General features: G+C 48.3%; 1 protein-coding gene across 1 annotated transcript; it reads left to right on the plus strand.

Moving 5' to 3' along the window:
• The first annotated feature begins 474 nt into the window (after positions 1-474).
• LOC144891556 (sarcospan-like) lies at positions 475-7,891 on the plus strand. Its single transcript, XM_078775169.1, has 3 exons — positions 475-917; positions 1,366-1,464; positions 6,787-7,891. The coding sequence occupies exons 1-3, from the start codon at positions 678-680 to the stop codon at positions 7,225-7,227; spliced, it is 780 nt and encodes a 259-aa protein (XP_078631295.1). The 5' UTR covers positions 475-677; the 3' UTR covers positions 7,228-7,891.
• Positions 7,892-16,497: the final 8,606 nt, after the last annotated feature.

Raw genomic sequence — 16,497 nt, forward strand, 5'->3', positions numbered from 1 at the left:
TTTAAACGTTTTTGTAATTCGGTGAGGAGAATGAGTGATATTTTAAACGTTTTAAAAATTCGGTGAGGAGAATGATTGATATTTTAAACGTTTTTTAAAATTCGGCGAGGAGAATGATTGATATTTTAAACGTTTTAGTAATTCGGTGAAGACGGCGACGAGGCGTGTAACCGTGTAGTAGACTGGTGTATTGAACGGCGGGCTGAGGGCTCTGACTATGAGTAAGCACGTCGAGTGGTCTGGTCTGTACAATGGAGAGACCGCCATGAGGCGGCGTTCGGAACGTTGTGTTAAGTGCCCTGGGTATTCGAACGTGAGCTGAGTGAAGATTCGTGTATTTTCCTTTCTCTACAATATTCCGTTTAAAGTCTGCACTTGTGGGATGGGATTCCAACGAGGCGGTTGATTCTCTCGCACCTCCGTCAGGGCGGGTGGATCGTTCGAGGAAGGAGGAAGAGGGGTAGGGGAAGGGTCAGTGAGGATGAAAGAATGAGAAAGGAAGAGGAGGAGCGGGAGAGGAAGCCGGAGACCCTCGGGGTGCTCTCCCGTGCATCTCCGGCACGAGGGATGATCCGAGCCCTCCGCGTCCCGCCCCGTCCCGCCTGCCTCTCTGCGCTCCAGCCGGCCCAGCGCCATCGCACGGTTCGGCCGAGACCCACTGATGTCCGGCGCGCACGATGAGCCAGGTGGCCGTGGATGCCGGCGAGGCGAACGCTGGGGATGCGGAGGAGGAGGCGGGGGAGGAAGGGGAACAGGAGGAGGGCGGTGGACGCGGTGCGTGGTGCGGTCCGCCCTTGGTGCCCGTGGTGCTGCTGCAGATGGTGCTGGGCACGGTGACCGCCGCCCTTGCGCTGGCTATGAGCGACCTGTCGTCCTCGCTGCGGCCCCGGGACACCCCGTACTGGGCTGGTCTCCCCGTAAGAGCTACATCTGGGAGGGCGCAGGGGCGGGATGAGGGCGGTGCGGGGCGCTTGGCTTCTACAAGGGGCTTGTCTATCCTAGTGTCTATCCTTGTCTTGTCTATCCTGGTGTACCGCTTCGATGTATGAAAGCTGGCGTCCCAATTTTGGCAAAATTATATACGATTTGCGTTTAGCATAAACACGGAGATCATCATCGCATGAAGCTCGATCAGTATGGAGGGAGTGACCGGAATGTCAAGATCGTAGACCTATAGCCCGAGACGAACCAAGCAAATTATGGGATCGTTTTATGGCTGCAAAGCATTTTTGTTGCACAGTTATAAAGCCAGATGGTGTTCAATGGGTAGACCTGCAAACAAAGCGACAAAAACATTCAGAGGGTCGTCGTGGCTCGTGGGTCTAACTACGTCACCCTTACAGGTGTGTCTCATCACTCTTACAGGTGTGTCTCGCCGCTACACTTGGGTTTTACGTGCAGTCCGTGGGTCACCAGGACGAGGAAGACGACGACGAGGTTCTGGCCAAGCAGTTTAACGTAAGGGTAAGGCGCATGTCGGGACATCTTCGTCCATCTATAATAAATAAATAATTCAACCTGTGTATGCGAAGACCCTCACCCCAAGTGTCCAGCTTGACCATCCTTTGTGGATTGTGTGCTCGTTTTAATATGGTACGAGACGTCTTGTTTTCTTCTTCTCTTCTTTCGAAACCAGCACACCATGGATTCGAAAGAAGAAGAAGAAGTGTTTAAGAAGAAGATGTGCGTAGCATCATTTACTGAGGGCGTGGCTTTGGCGCTGACGCCCCCTGTAGGTTCGAGCAGGAATTTGTAATTTGTTCAGGGTCCCGGTGATGGCTCGCCCACTCTTCGCGAAGGAAACCGAGGTCTTTAACGCCAGTTTAACGTCCATCCGAGGGACGACACCCACATTGATGAATCACCCTGCCAGTGAAACACCAGGATGACAGTTTATAGCTGGGTCGGGATTCTAACTCAGGTTGGACAGCTGAGAAGCGAGTGTGCGTGTCTCTCTGCTCAGCCCATGTCATGTTGTTTGCATCATTGCTTATTCAATTTGCCTTTTGAATCGTCTTCACGGAGCAGGGAAAATTAAAAAGTACAACACGTGTCAGCTCAACATCCCACATTCCATGTATGCGGAGCAGACTGAGAGCCAAGGGTCCATTGCAATCACAGAACGACCCAAATGTGGTACTTGGAGACCTGTGCATGATTCACCCATCTGCTGGGATATTTCGCGAATGCCCTGTATTTGTTGAAATACACCAATCAATTTTAAAAATCATTATAATATCCAGATTTTTCATTTTGTGTTGACTACTTCATAGAATGCTATTAATTAATCAACTGGAATATTTAACTTGAATAATTTTAATAAACTGGAATGTCTCAAGTTTTTCAACAGGATTATGAAGTGGGAAATAACCTTGATAGGCTGTTACTGGAGCTTATTTCATATTGCTTACACTTACCTCCTCCCTCTCCCTCCCCATCCTCAACCTACCTCCCACCAACTCCACCCAGATTCATCCTCCCACCAACTCCACCCAGCTTCATCCTCCCACCAACTCCACCCAGCTTCATCCTCCCACCAACTCCACCCAGATTCATCCTCCCACCAACTCCACCCAGCTTCATCCTCCCACCAACTCCACCCAGCTTCATCCTCCCACCAACTCCACCCAGCTTCATCCTCCCACCAACTCCACCCAGATTCATCCTCCCACCAACTCCACCCAGCTTCATCCTCCCACCAACTCCACCCAGCTTCATCCTCCCACCAACTCCACCCAGATTCATCCTCCCACCAACTCCACCCAGCTTCATCCTCCCACCAACTCCACCCAGCTTCATCCTCCCACCAACTCCACCCAGCTTCATCCTCCCACCAACTCCACACAGCTTCATCCTCCCACCAACTCCACCCAGCTTCATCCTCCCACCAACTCCACCCTGCTTCATCCTCCCACCAACTCCACCCAGCTTAATCCTCCCACCAACTCCACCCAGCTTCATCCTCCCACCAACTCCACCCAGCTTCATCTTCCCACCAACATCACCCAGCTTCATCTTCCCACCAACTCCACCCAGCTTCATCTTCCCACCAACACCACCCAGCTTCATCCTCCCACCAACACCACACAGCTTCATCCTCCCACCAACACCACCCAGCTTCATCCTTCCACCAACACCACCCAGCTTCATCCTCCCACCAACTCCACCCAGCTTCATCCTCCCACCAACTCCACCCAGATTCATCCTCCCACCAAATCCACCCAGCTTCATCCTCCCACCAACTCCACCCAGCTTCATCTTCCCACCAACTCCACCCAGCTTCATCTTCCCACCAACACCACACAGCTTCATCTTCCCACCAACACCACCCAGCTTCATCCTCCCACCAACACCACACAGCTTCATCCTCCCACCAACACCACCCAGCTTCATCCTTCCACCAACACCACCCAGCTTCATCCTCCCACCAACACCACCCAGCTTCATCCTCCCATCAACACCACACAGCTTCATCCTCCCACCAACACCACCCAGCTTCATCCTCCCACCAACACCACACAGCTTCATCCTCCCACCAACACCACACAGCTTCATCCTCGCACCAACACCACCCAGCTTCATCCTCCCACCAACACCACCCAGCTTCATCCTCCCACCAACACCACCCAGCTTCATCTTCCCACCAACACCACCCAACATCATCTTCCCACCAACACCACCCAGCTTCATCTTCCCACCAACACCACCCAGCTTCATCCTCCCACCAACACCACCCAGCTTCATCCTCCCACCAACACCACCCAGCTTCATCTTCCCACCAACACCACCCAGCGTCATCTTCCCACCAACACCACACAGCTTCATCTTCCCACCAACACCACCCAGCTTCATCCTCCCACCAACACCACCCAGCTTCATCCTCCCACCAACACCACCCAGCTTCATCCTCCCACCAACACCACACAGCTTCATCTTCCCACCAACACCACCCAGCTCATCTTCCCACCAACACCACCCAGCTCATCTTCCCACCAACACCACCCAGCTTCATCTTCCCACCAACACCACACAGCTTCATCCTCCCACCAACACCACACAGCTTCATCTTCCCTCCAACACCACCCAGCTTCATCTTCCCACCAACACCACCCAGCTTCATCTTCCCACCAACACCATCCAGCTTCATCCTCCCACCAACACCACCCAGCTTCATCCTCCCACCAACACCACCCAGCTTCATCCTCCCACCAACACCACCCAGCTTCATCCTCCCACCAACACCACCCAGCGTCATCTTCCCACCAACACCACCCAGCTTCATCTTCCCACCAACAACACCCAGCTTAATCTTCCCACCAACACCACCCAACTTCATCCTCCCACCAACACCACCCAGCTTCATCTTCCCACCAACACCACCCAACTTCATCCTCCCACCAACACCACACAGCTTCATCCTCCCACCAACACCACCCAGCTTCATCTTCCCACCAACACCACCCAGCTTCATCCTCCCACCAACTCCACCCAGCTTCATCTTCCCACCAACACCACACAGCTTCATCTTCCCACCAACACCACCCAGCTTCATCCTCCCACCAACACCACACAGCTTCATCCTCCCACCAACACCACCCAGCTTCATCCTCCCACCAACACCACCCAGCTTCATCCTCCCACCAACACCACCCAGCTTCATCCTCCCATCAACACCACACAGCTTCATCCTCCCACCAACACCACCCAGCTTCATCCTCCCATCAACACCACACAGCTTCATCCTCCCACCAACACCACCCAGCTTCATCCTCCCATCAACACCACACAGCTTCATCCTCCCACCAACACCACCCAGCTTCATCCTCCCACCAACACCACCCAGCTTCATCCTCCCACCAACACCACCCAGCTTCATCCTCCCATCAACACCACACAGCTTCATCCTCCCACCAACACCACCCAGCTTCATCCTCCCACCAACACCACCCAGCTTCATCCTCCCATCAACACCACACAGCTTCATCCTCCCACCAACACCACCCAGCTTCATCCTCCCACCAACACCACCCAGCTTCATCCTCCCACCAACACAACCCAGCTTCATCCTCCCACCAACACCACCCAGCTTTATCCTCCCACCAACACCACCCAGCTTCATCTTCCCACCAACACCACCCAGCGTCATCTTCCCACCAACACCACCCAACGTCATCTTCCCACCAACACCACCCAGCTTCATCTTCCCACCAACACCACCCAGCTTCATCCTCCCACCAACACCACCCAGCTTCATCCTCCCACCAACACCACCCAGCTTCATCTTCCCACCAACACCACCCAGCGTCATCTTCCCACCAACACCACCCAGCTTCATCTTCCCACCAACACCACCCAGCTTCATCTTCCCACCAACACCACCCAGCATCATCTTCCCACCAACACCACACAGATTCATCCTCCCACCAACACCACCCAGCTTCATCTTCCCACCAACACCATCCAGCTTCATCCTCCCACCAACACAACCCAGCTTCATCCTCCCACCAACACAACCCAGCTTCATCCTCCCACCAACACCACCCAGCTTCATCCTCCCACCAACACCACCCAGCTTCATCCTCTCAACCAACACCACACAGCTTCATCTTCCCTCCAACACCACCCAGCTTCATCTTCCCACCAACACCACCCAGCTTCATCGTCCCACCAACACCACCCAGCTTCAGCTTCCCACCAACACCACACAGCTTCATCTTCCCACCAACACCACCCAGCTTCATCTTCCCACCAACACCACACAGCTTCATCTTCCCACCAACTCCACACAGCTTCATCCTCCCACTAAATCCACCCAGTTGGTTTTATCTTTACTATATTAAATCTTACTATAATAGGTGCCCGCGGAACTACGTAACTTCCGGTTAGTGCACCCTTCGCGACAAGTCACGTGATTGGATACGTTGAAAACAAACCACAAAATAGCGCGTGTTACAGCTTACTTCCGGTAGTCTCGCCCTCACCTATTCACCAAATGTCCGTCCATCCGTTCGAAGGTACCGCAAAAACGGCTCAACTGATCGCAACGATATTTTGGGTGGGTATTCCTGGGACCCCTGGGAGTAAAATAGGCTAGATTGTTTTTCCAAGTTTTCCAATTTTCCCAAACACGAGGGAATAATATTTACCGATATGAACAGTGATGTGGCTTTTGTTGAAATTCTACAAATACTGTTTATTCTACGTACCAGGAGAGAGTAGATCGACTCCTGACGAACTCTTCCTATACAAACGTGCGGCTCCGAAGGAACTCGGCAGCGTGTGCAAAGCGACTGAGAAACAGGTGTAGCGGCCGCTTCCGTTTTGCAGAATTCAATCTTTTTTCAAAATTGGCGCCATGTACTGTTTAGATTTTGATGATTTGCGTGTGATATGATTCAACGGATGTTTATATGAATCGTTTAAAATAAAAAAGCCTTCAATTTTTGATATTTTGCCTTTTCATTTGGGCTTCCCAATTGAAGCCCCGCCCATAGGGCGGGTACCGTTGCTAGTTGTTTAAATACGTGGTTAAACGTCTCCAATTACATGGCAAATTGTAAATCCCTTCTACTCGTAATTGGAGTCGAAGGAATATCAATTATTTTGATTAAGAGAAGGATTTTATCCATTCCTTTAGAGTGGGGGTGCGGAGGGGGTGGTGAGGGGAGGGTTCGTTGTTGATTTTGCGTCTCAAGCTGATATGTCACAACTGCTGGGATTTTTTATATTATCGGTCCTTACCACTCCCTTATTCACTCACTCACTTGCACTCGTCTTCTCCCACAGCTGGCATATTTCCTCAGCAGCACGATTGCCACGGCGTTGAGTCTTACAGCCGCTTCCTTTGCCGGTTACCACGCCAGCCTGTTAGCCGGCTCGGCTTGCCAGCTGCGCATGGGCGTTTGTGAATGTCGGCTCTCCCTTCCTACGACCACCCTCCCGACCAGCTCCCCGAGCACCACCGTGCCAGCTCCCACCCGCACGCTACGTTACGCCGGTGTCGCGTCATGCCGTGCGGTGTCGGTCTCGCTGCGCTCGTGTCTGGTGTTGCAAGTCTTATTGAACCTCAGTGCTGCCTCCGCCTGCCTCCATGGCTGCTACCTCCTCTGGAAGCGGCGCTACCAGGCCGTAGTACAGGGCCCGCCGCGCTGTCGGGGTTCAAATGTGACCAAACGAATGCAGGAAGCTCGGAGGCATCGCCTTGCATCGTGGTCAAATGCAGTGTGACTCGATTCTGAGAAACTCACTGCATTCATGACTTTCCAAAGGTTCATCTATTTAATAGCAACAAGTCGTTTGAAAAGACAAGATGGACGACTGCATATGTGACCATGTCTGAGGCAATATGACCGGAGGGAAACACAAAACTTGCAGTTCTTCCATTTGTTCCAACGGCTGCAGCTGTGTTCAGCACGAAGTGGCGAGGCTTACATTAAGCAGGAAGTTACTTCTGCATCTTTGGCCCTCTTCATTCTGCAGCCACAAATGGAGCATATTGAGTGAGCATTCAGCCAAAAGAAACTGAGATGATAATTGTGATGGTGAAACGAAGCGTTTGAAACCACAGGCTGACCAATCAGAAATGGCCGTTTAACTAAGCCAATTCTGTTGACTTGAGCTTTTCAAGCAACATAGACGAGTCTGGTCATTGGAGTTTATTTTCAGGGGTTGCATTGTGATGGAAATCAATTATGTCTGCCTGTTTTGTTTTTTTCTGTCTGCTCAATGCTCACTGTCAACACAAGTGTTCAAATTTTTATGTCTGTTTGCCACGTCCAATGAGAGTCTTGTATGTGCCTCATTGAACTAGGAACGTTTTGTTTCTTTTCTTGAGTGTATGTAATGTGTGAACACTTTGCTAATAAATTCAGTATCAGTTGGAGCAGTTCCACCTTCATCGTCCAGCGATCCTTTATGAACACTATCCGTGAGCAGGTCCTGGTTTCAGTGGTGAGTTTTGATGACCAATTGGCACCACCGGATGGGAACATATATACTCTCTGCCATAAAAAAACCTAACATTTGATTGTTGATGCAAGTTGTTTATGTGCCACCATAGAACACAGATGAGCTGACAGATAACTGTTGAATCGCGACATGTCCATTTCATTGTGACCGAATGACGTAATGCTGCATTGTGACGATTTTTTCATTTAAGGGTCCAACATGGAAGTAACAATTTCAATATGTCCACCTCCGGCAGCAATTGAGAGTGTGTTTGCATCAAGCTCAAGGGGGGAGAGAAGACGGGTGTTTGCGGTACCTTGGAAGTTTGAAATTGATGGGACATGCAAATGTATTGACCCTGAGTGGGAGTCATCCTGGGGCATCCGCTTCTTGGCATATCTCTTGTTGGGCCAGTGGCTTGATCACGTCTTCTGAGGTCATAAACAGTTCATCTCCTCATCTCCTACTGGTCATAAACAGTTCATCTCCTCATTTCCTACTGGTCATAAACACTTCATCTCCTCATCTCTTACTGGTCATAAACAGTTCATCTCCTCATCTCCTACTGGTCATAAACGGTTCATCTCCTCATTTCCTACTGGTCATAAAAAGTTAATCTCATCTCCTACTGGTCATAAACAGTTCATCTCCTCATCTCCTACTGGTCATAAACACTTCATCTCCTCATCTCCTACTGGTCATAAACACTTCATCTCCTCATCTCCTACTGGTCATAAACAGTTCATCTCCTCATCTCCTACTGGTCATAAACACTTCATCTCCTCATCTCTCATTCACTCATCACTCCTCATCCTCATCACCTCATCCTCATCACTCCTCATCACCTCAGGTGACAGGTCCTCATCACTGAAATAAAATCCTGGCTTCAAATCAACTTCCTCAAACTTAACTGTGATAAATCTGAAATAATCATCATTGGCCCAAAAACGCTCACCAAGTCCACACATAACTTTGCCCTCAACATCGACGGTTTCCCAGTATCCACCTCCCCTCACATCCGGAATCTTGGCATCATCTTTGACCAAACCCTCTCCTTCGACAAATACACTAAACAGATCACAAAGACAGCCTTCTTTCACCTGAAAAACATCGCCCGTCTCCGTCCATCCCTCTCCTCCGTGGCTGCAGAAACCCTCATCCACGCCTTCATCACTTCCCGTCTGGACTACTGCAATAGCCTCCTTTATGGTTCACCCTCAACAATCACCAATAAACTCCAATACATTCAGAACTCCGCTGCCCGTCTACTCACCCATTCCCGGACCCGTGACCACATCACCCCCGTCCTTTACAAGCTTCACTGGCTCCCCATCTCCCAGAGAATCCAGTACAAAATCCTCCTCTTGACCTACAAAGCCCTCCATAACCTGGCCCCATCCTACCTGGCTGACCTCCTCTCCAGACACACTCCCACCCGCAACCTCCGCTCTGCTGGTACCAACCTCCTGACCCCCCCCCATCCGGACCAAATTTAGATCCTGGGGGGACAGGGCCTTCTCCATCGCTGCTCCCACCCTCTGGAACTCGCTACCTCACACCATCAGAGACTCCTCCTCACTCACCACATTCAAAACATCACTCAAGACCCACCTGTTCAACACTGCATTCAACATTTAACCCACAGCATCTAACCCCTGACTATCTCCTCTCCTTCTCCCTCCTTTGTGCTTTGAATATTTCCCTATTGATTCTTCTTTTTTGCAATTGTTTTTATGTTTTGCTATGCATTATGTTTTGCACTCTGTCAAAGCGTCTTTGGGCTTCCTGAAAAGCGCTATATAAAATAAATGCATTATTATTATTATTATTATCTCCTACTGGTCATAAGCAGTTCATCTCCTCATCTCCTACTGGTCATAAACAGTTCATCTCCTCATTTCCTACTGGTCATAAAAAGTTAATCTCATCTCCTACTGGTCATAAACACTTCATCTCCTCATCTCCTACTGGTCATAAACAGTTCATCTCCTCATCTCCTACTGGTCATAAACAGTTCATCTCCTCATCTGCTACTGGTCATAAACAGTTCATCTCCTCATCTCCTACTGGTCATAAGCACTTCATCTCCTCATCTCCTACTGGTCATAAACAGTTCATCTCCTCATCTCCTACTGGTCATAAACAGTTCATCTCCTCATCTCCTACTGGTCATAAACAGTTCATCTCCTCATCTCCTACTGGTCATAAACAGTTCATCTCCTCATCTCCTACTGGTCATAAACAGTTCATCTCCTCATCTCCTACTGGTCATAAACAGTTCATCTCCTCATCTCCTACTGGTCATAAACAGTTCATCTCCTCATCTCCTACTGGTCATAAACACTTCATCTCCTCATCTCTTACTGGTCATAAACAGTTCATCTCCTCATCTCCTACTGGTCATAAACGGTTCATCTCCTCATTTCCTACTGGTCATAAAAAGTTAATCTCATCTCCTACTGGTCATAAACAGTTCATCTCCTCATCTCCTACTGGTCATAAACACTTCATCTCCTCATCTCCTACTGGTCATAAACGGTTCATCTCCTCATTTCCTACTGGTCATAAAAAGTTAATCTCATCTCCTACTGGTCATAAACACTTCATCTCCTCATCTCCTACTGGTCATAAACAGTTCATCTCCTCATCTCCTACTGGTCATAAACACTTCATCTCCTCATCTCCTACTGGTCATAAACACTTCATCTCCTCATCTCTCATTCACTCATCACTCCTCATCCTCATCACCTCATCCTCATCACTCCTCATCACCTCAGGTGACAGGTCCTCATCACTGAAATAAAATCCTGGCTTCAAATCAACTTCCTCAAACTTAACTGTGATAAATCTGAAATAATCATCATTGGCCCAAAAACGCTCACCAAGTCCACCCATAACTTTGCCCTCAACATCGACGGTTTCCCAGTATCCACCTCCCCTCACATCCGGAATCTTGGCATCATCTTTGACCAAACCCTCTCCTTCGACAAATACACTAAACAGATCACAAAGACAGCCTTCTTTCCCCTGAAAAACATCGCCCGTCTCCGTCCATCCCTCTCCTCCGTGGCTGCAGAAACCCTCATCCACGCCTTCATCACTTCCCGTCTGGACTACTGCAATAGCCTCCTTTATGGTTCACCCTCAACAATCACCAATAAACTCCAATACATTCAGAACTCCGCTGCCCGTCTAATCACCCATTCCCGGACCCGTGACCACATCACCCCCGTCCTTTACAAGCTTCACTGGCTCCCCATCTCCCAGAGAATCCAGTACAAAATCCTCCTCTTGACCTACAAAGCCCTCCATAACCTGGCCCCATCCTACCTGGCTGACCTCCTCTCCAGACACACTCCCACCCGCAACTTCCGCTCTGCTGGTACCAACCTCCTGACCCCCCCCCCCATCCGGACCAAATTTAGATCCTGGGGGGACAGGGCCTTCTCCATCGCTGCTCCCACCCTCTGGAACTCGCTACCTCACACCATCAGAGACTCCTCCTCACTCACCACATTCAAAACATCACTCAAGACCCACCTGTTCAACACTGCATTCAACATTTAACCCACAGCATCTAACCCCTGACTATCTCCTCTCCTTCTCCCTCCTTTGTGCTTTGAATATTTCCCTATTGATTCTTCTTTTTTGCAATTGTTTTTATGTTTTGCTATGCATTATGTTTTGCACTCTGTCAAAGCGTCTTTGGGCTTCCTGAAAAGCGCTATATAAAATAAATGCATTATTATTATTATTATTATCTCCTACTGGTCATAAACAGTTCATCTCCTCATCTCCTACTGGTCATAAACAGTTCATCTCCTCATTTCCTACTGGTCATAAAAAGTTAATCTCATCTCCTACTGGTCATAAACACTTCATCTCCTCATCTCCTACTGGTCATAAACAGTTCATCTCCTCATCTCCTACTGGTCATAAACAGTTCATCTCCTCATCTCCTACTGGTCATAAACAGTTCATCTCCTCATCTGCTACTGGTCATAAACAGTTCATCTCCTCATCTCCTACTGGTCATAAACACTTCATCTCCTCATCTCCTACTGGTCATAAACAGTTCATCTCCTCATCTGCTACTGGTCATAAACAGTTCATCTCCTCATCTCCTACTGGTCATAAACACTTCATCTCCTCATCTCCTACTGGTCATAAACAGTTCATCTCCTCATCTCCTACTGGTCATAAACAGTTCATCTCCTCATCTCCTACTGGTCATAAACAGTTCATCTCCTCATCTCCTACTGGTCATAAACAGTTCATCTCCTCATCTCCTACTGGTCATAAACAGTTCATCTCCTCATCTCCTACTGGTCATAAACAGTTCATCTCCTCATCTCCTACTGGTCATAAACAGTTCATCTCCTCATCTCCGACTGGTCATAAACAGTTCATCTCCTCATTTCCTACTGGTCATAAACACTTCATCTCCTCATCTCCGACTGCTCATAAACAGTTCATCTCCTCATCTCCGACTGGTCATAAACAGTTCATCTCCTCATCTCCGACTGGTCATAAACAGTTCATCTCCTCATCTCCTACTGGTCATAAACAGTTCATCTCCTCATCTCCTACTGGTCATAAACAGTTCATCTCCTCATCTCCTACTGGTCATAAACAGTTCATCTCCTCATCTCCTACTGGTCATAAACAGTTCATCTCCTCATCTCCTACTGGTCATAAACAGTTCATCTCCTCATCTCCTACTGGTCATAAACAGTTCATCTCCTCATCTCCTACTGGTCATAAACAGTTCATCTCCTCATCTCCTACTGGTCATAAACAATTCATCTCCTCATCTCCTACTGGTCATAAACAGTTCATCTCCTCATCTCCTACTGGTCATAAACAGTTCATCTCCTCATCTCCTACTGGTCATAAACAGTTCATCTCCTCATCTCCGACTGGTCATAAACAGTTCATCTCCTCATTTCCTACTGGTCATAAACACTTCATCTCCTCATCTCCGACTGGTCATAAACAGTTCATCTCCTCATCTCCGACTGGTCATAAACAGTTCATCTCCTCATCTCCGACTGGTCATAAACAGTTCATCTCCTCATCTCCTACTGGTCATAAACAGTTCATCTCCTCATCTCCTACTGGTCATAAACAGTTCATCTCCTCATCTCCTACTGGTCATAAACAGTTCATCTCCTCATCTCCTACTGGTCATAAACAGTTCATCTCCTCATCTCCGACTGGTCATAAACAGTTCATCTCCTCATTTCCTACTGGTCATAAACACTTCATCTCCTCATCTCCGACTGGTCATAAACAGTTCATCTCCTCATCTCCGACTGGTCATAAACAGTTCATCTCCTCATCTCCGACTGGTCATAAACAGTTCATCTCCTCATCTCCTACTGGTCATAAACAGTTCATCTCCTCATCTCCTACTGGTCATAAACAGTTCATCTCCTCATCTCCTACTGGTCATAAACAGTTCATCTCCTCATCTCCTACTGGTCATAAACAGTTCATCTCCTCATCTCCTACTGGTCATAAACAGTTCATCTCCTCATCTCCTACTGGTCATAAACAGTTCATCTCCTCATCTCCTACTGGTCATAAACAGTTCATCTCCTCATCTCCTACTGGTCATAAACAGTTCATCTCCTCATCTCCTACTGGTCATAAACAGTTCATCTCCTCATCTCCTACTGGTCATAAACAGTTCATCTCCTCATCTCCTACTGGTCATAAACAGTTCATCTCCTCATCTCCGACTGGTCATAAACAGTTCATCTCCTCATTTCCTACTGGTCATAAACACTTCATCTCCTCATCTCCGACTGGTCATAAACAGTTCATCTCCTCATCTCCGACTGGTCATAAACAGTTCATCTCCGACTGGTCATAAACAGTTCATCTCCTCATCTCCTACTGGTCATAAACACTTCATCTCCTCATCTCCGACTGGTCATAAACAGTTCATCTCCTCATCCCCTACTGGTCATAAACAGTTCATCTCCTCATCTCCTACTGGTCATAAACAGTTCATCTCCTCATCTCCTACTGGTCATAAACAGTTCATCTCCTCATCTCCTACTGGTCATAAACAGTTCATCTCCTCATCTCCTACTGGTCATAAACAGTTCATCTCCTCATCTCCGACTGGTCATAAACAGTTCATCTCCTCATTTCCTACTGGTCATAAACACTTCATCTCCTCATCTCCGACTGGTCATAAACAGTTCATCTCCTCATCTCCGACTGGTCATAAACAGTTCATCTCCTCATCTCCGACTGGTCATAAACAGTTCATCTCCTCATCTCCTACTGGTCATAAACACTTCATCTCCTCATCTCCGACTGGTCATAAACAGTTCATCTCCTCATCCCCTACTGGTCATAAACGGTTCATCTTCTCATCTCCGACTGGTCATAAAGGGTTCATCTCCTCATCTCCTACTGGTCATAAACACTTCATCTCCTCATCTCCTACTGGTCATAAACGGTACATCTCCTCATTTCCTACTGGTCGTAAACAGTTCATCTCCTCATCTGCTACTGGTCATAAACAGTTCATCTCCTCATCTCCTACTGGTCATAAACACTTCATCTCCTCATCTCCTACTGGTCATAAACAGTTCATCTCCTCATCTCCTACTGGTCATAAACAGTTCATCTCCTCATCTCCTACTGGTCATAAACAGTTCATCTCCTCATCTCCTACTGGTCATAAACAGTTCATCTCCTCATCTCCTACTGGTCATAAACAGTTCATCTCCTCATCTCCTACTGGTCATAAACAGTTCATCTCCTCATCTCCTACTGGTCATAAACAGTTCATCTCCTCATCTCCGACTGGCCATAAACAGTTCATCTCCTCATTTCCTACTGGTCGTAAACACTTCATCTCCTCATCTCCGACTGGTCATAAACAGTTCATCTCCTCATCTCCGACTGGTCATAAACAGTTCATCTCCTCATCTCCGACTGGTCATAAACAGTTCATCTCCTCATCTCCTACTGGTCATAAACACTTCATCTCCTCATCTCCGACTGGTCATAAACAGTTCATCTCCTCATCCCCTACTGGTCATAAACGGTTCATCTCCTCATCTCCTACTGGTCATAAACGGTTCATCTTCTCATCTCCTACTGGTCATAAACAGTTCATCTCCTCATCTCCTACTGGTCATAAACAGTTCATCTCCTCATCTCCTACTGGTCATAAACAGTTCATCTCCTCATCTCCTACTGGTCATAAACAGTTCATCTCCTCATCTCCGACTGGCCATAAACAGTTCATCTCCTCATTTCCTACTGGTCATAAACACTTCATCTCCTCATCTCCGACTGGTCATAAACAGTTCATCTCCTCATCTCCGACTGGTCATAAACAGTTCATCTCCTCATCTCCGACTGGTCATAAACAGTTCATCTCCTCATCTCCTACTGGTCATAAACACTTCATCTCCTCATCTCCGACTGGTCATAAACAGTTCATCTCCTCATCCCCTACTGGTCATAAACGGTTCATCTCCTCATCTCCTACTGGTCATAAACACTTCATCTCCTCATCTCTCATTCACTCATCACTCCTCATCCTCATCACCTCATCCTCATCACTCCTCATCACCTCAGGTGACAGGTCCTCATCACTGAAATAAAATCCTGGCTTCAAATCAACTTCCTCAAACTTAACTGTGATAAATCTGAAATAATCATCATTGGCCCAAAAACGCTCACCAAGTCCACCCATAACTTTGCCCTCAACATCGACGGTTTCCCAGTATCCACCTCCCCTCACATCCGGAATCTTGGCATCATCTTTGACCAAACCCTCTCCTTCGACAAATACACTAAACAGATCACAAAGACAGCCTTCTTTCACCTGAAAAACATCGCCCGTCTCCGTCCATCCCTCTCCTCCGTGGCTGCAGAAACCCTCATCCACGCCTTCATCACTTCCCGTCTGGACTACTGCAATAGCCTCCTTTATGGTTCACCCTCAACAATCACCAATAAACTCCAATACATTCAGAACTCCGCTGCCCGTCTACTCACCCATTCCCGGACCCGTGACCACATCACCCCCGTCCTTTACAAGCTTCACTGGCTCCCCATCTCCCAGAGAATCCAGTACAAAATCCTCCTCTTGACCTACAAAGCCCTCCATAACCTGGCCCCATCCTACCTGGCTGACCTCCTCTCCAGACACACTCCCACCCGCAACCTCCGCTCTGCTGGTACCAACCTCCTGACCCCCCCCATCCGGACCAAATTTAGATCCTGGGGGGACAGGGCCTTCTCCATCGCTGCTCCCACCCTCTGGAACTCGCTACCTCACACCATCAGAGACTCCTCCTCACTCACCACATTCAAAACATCACTCAAGACCCACCTGTTCAACACTGCATTCAACATTTAACCCACAGCATCTAACCCCTGACTATCTCCTCTCCTTCTCCCTCCTTTGTGCTTTGAATATTTCCCTATTGATTCTTCTTTTTTGCAATTGTTTTTATGTTTTGCTATGCATTATGTTTTGCACTCTGTCAAAGCGTCTTTGGGCTTCCTGAAAAG

The sequence above is a fragment of the Myxine glutinosa genome, chromosome 4 (assembly GCF_964187855.1).
Source record: "Myxine glutinosa chromosome 4, kmMyxGlut1.1, whole genome shotgun sequence".
In the NCBI taxonomy this organism is placed as follows: domain Eukaryota; kingdom Metazoa; phylum Chordata; class Myxini; order Myxiniformes; family Myxinidae; genus Myxine; species Myxine glutinosa.

Coding starts and splice junctions, on each gene's coding strand:
- LOC144891556 (XM_078775169.1), top strand. CDS start 678: ATGAGCCAGGTGGCCGTGGATGCCGGCGAGGCGAACGCTGGGGATGCG. Junction 918..1,365: donor CGTACTGGGCTGGTCTCCCC/GTAAGAGCTACA, acceptor TCACTCTTACAG/GTGTGTCTCGCCGCTACACT. Junction 1,465..6,786: donor CCAAGCAGTTTAACGTAAGG/GTAAGGCGCATG, acceptor CTTCTCCCACAG/CTGGCATATTTCCTCAGCAG.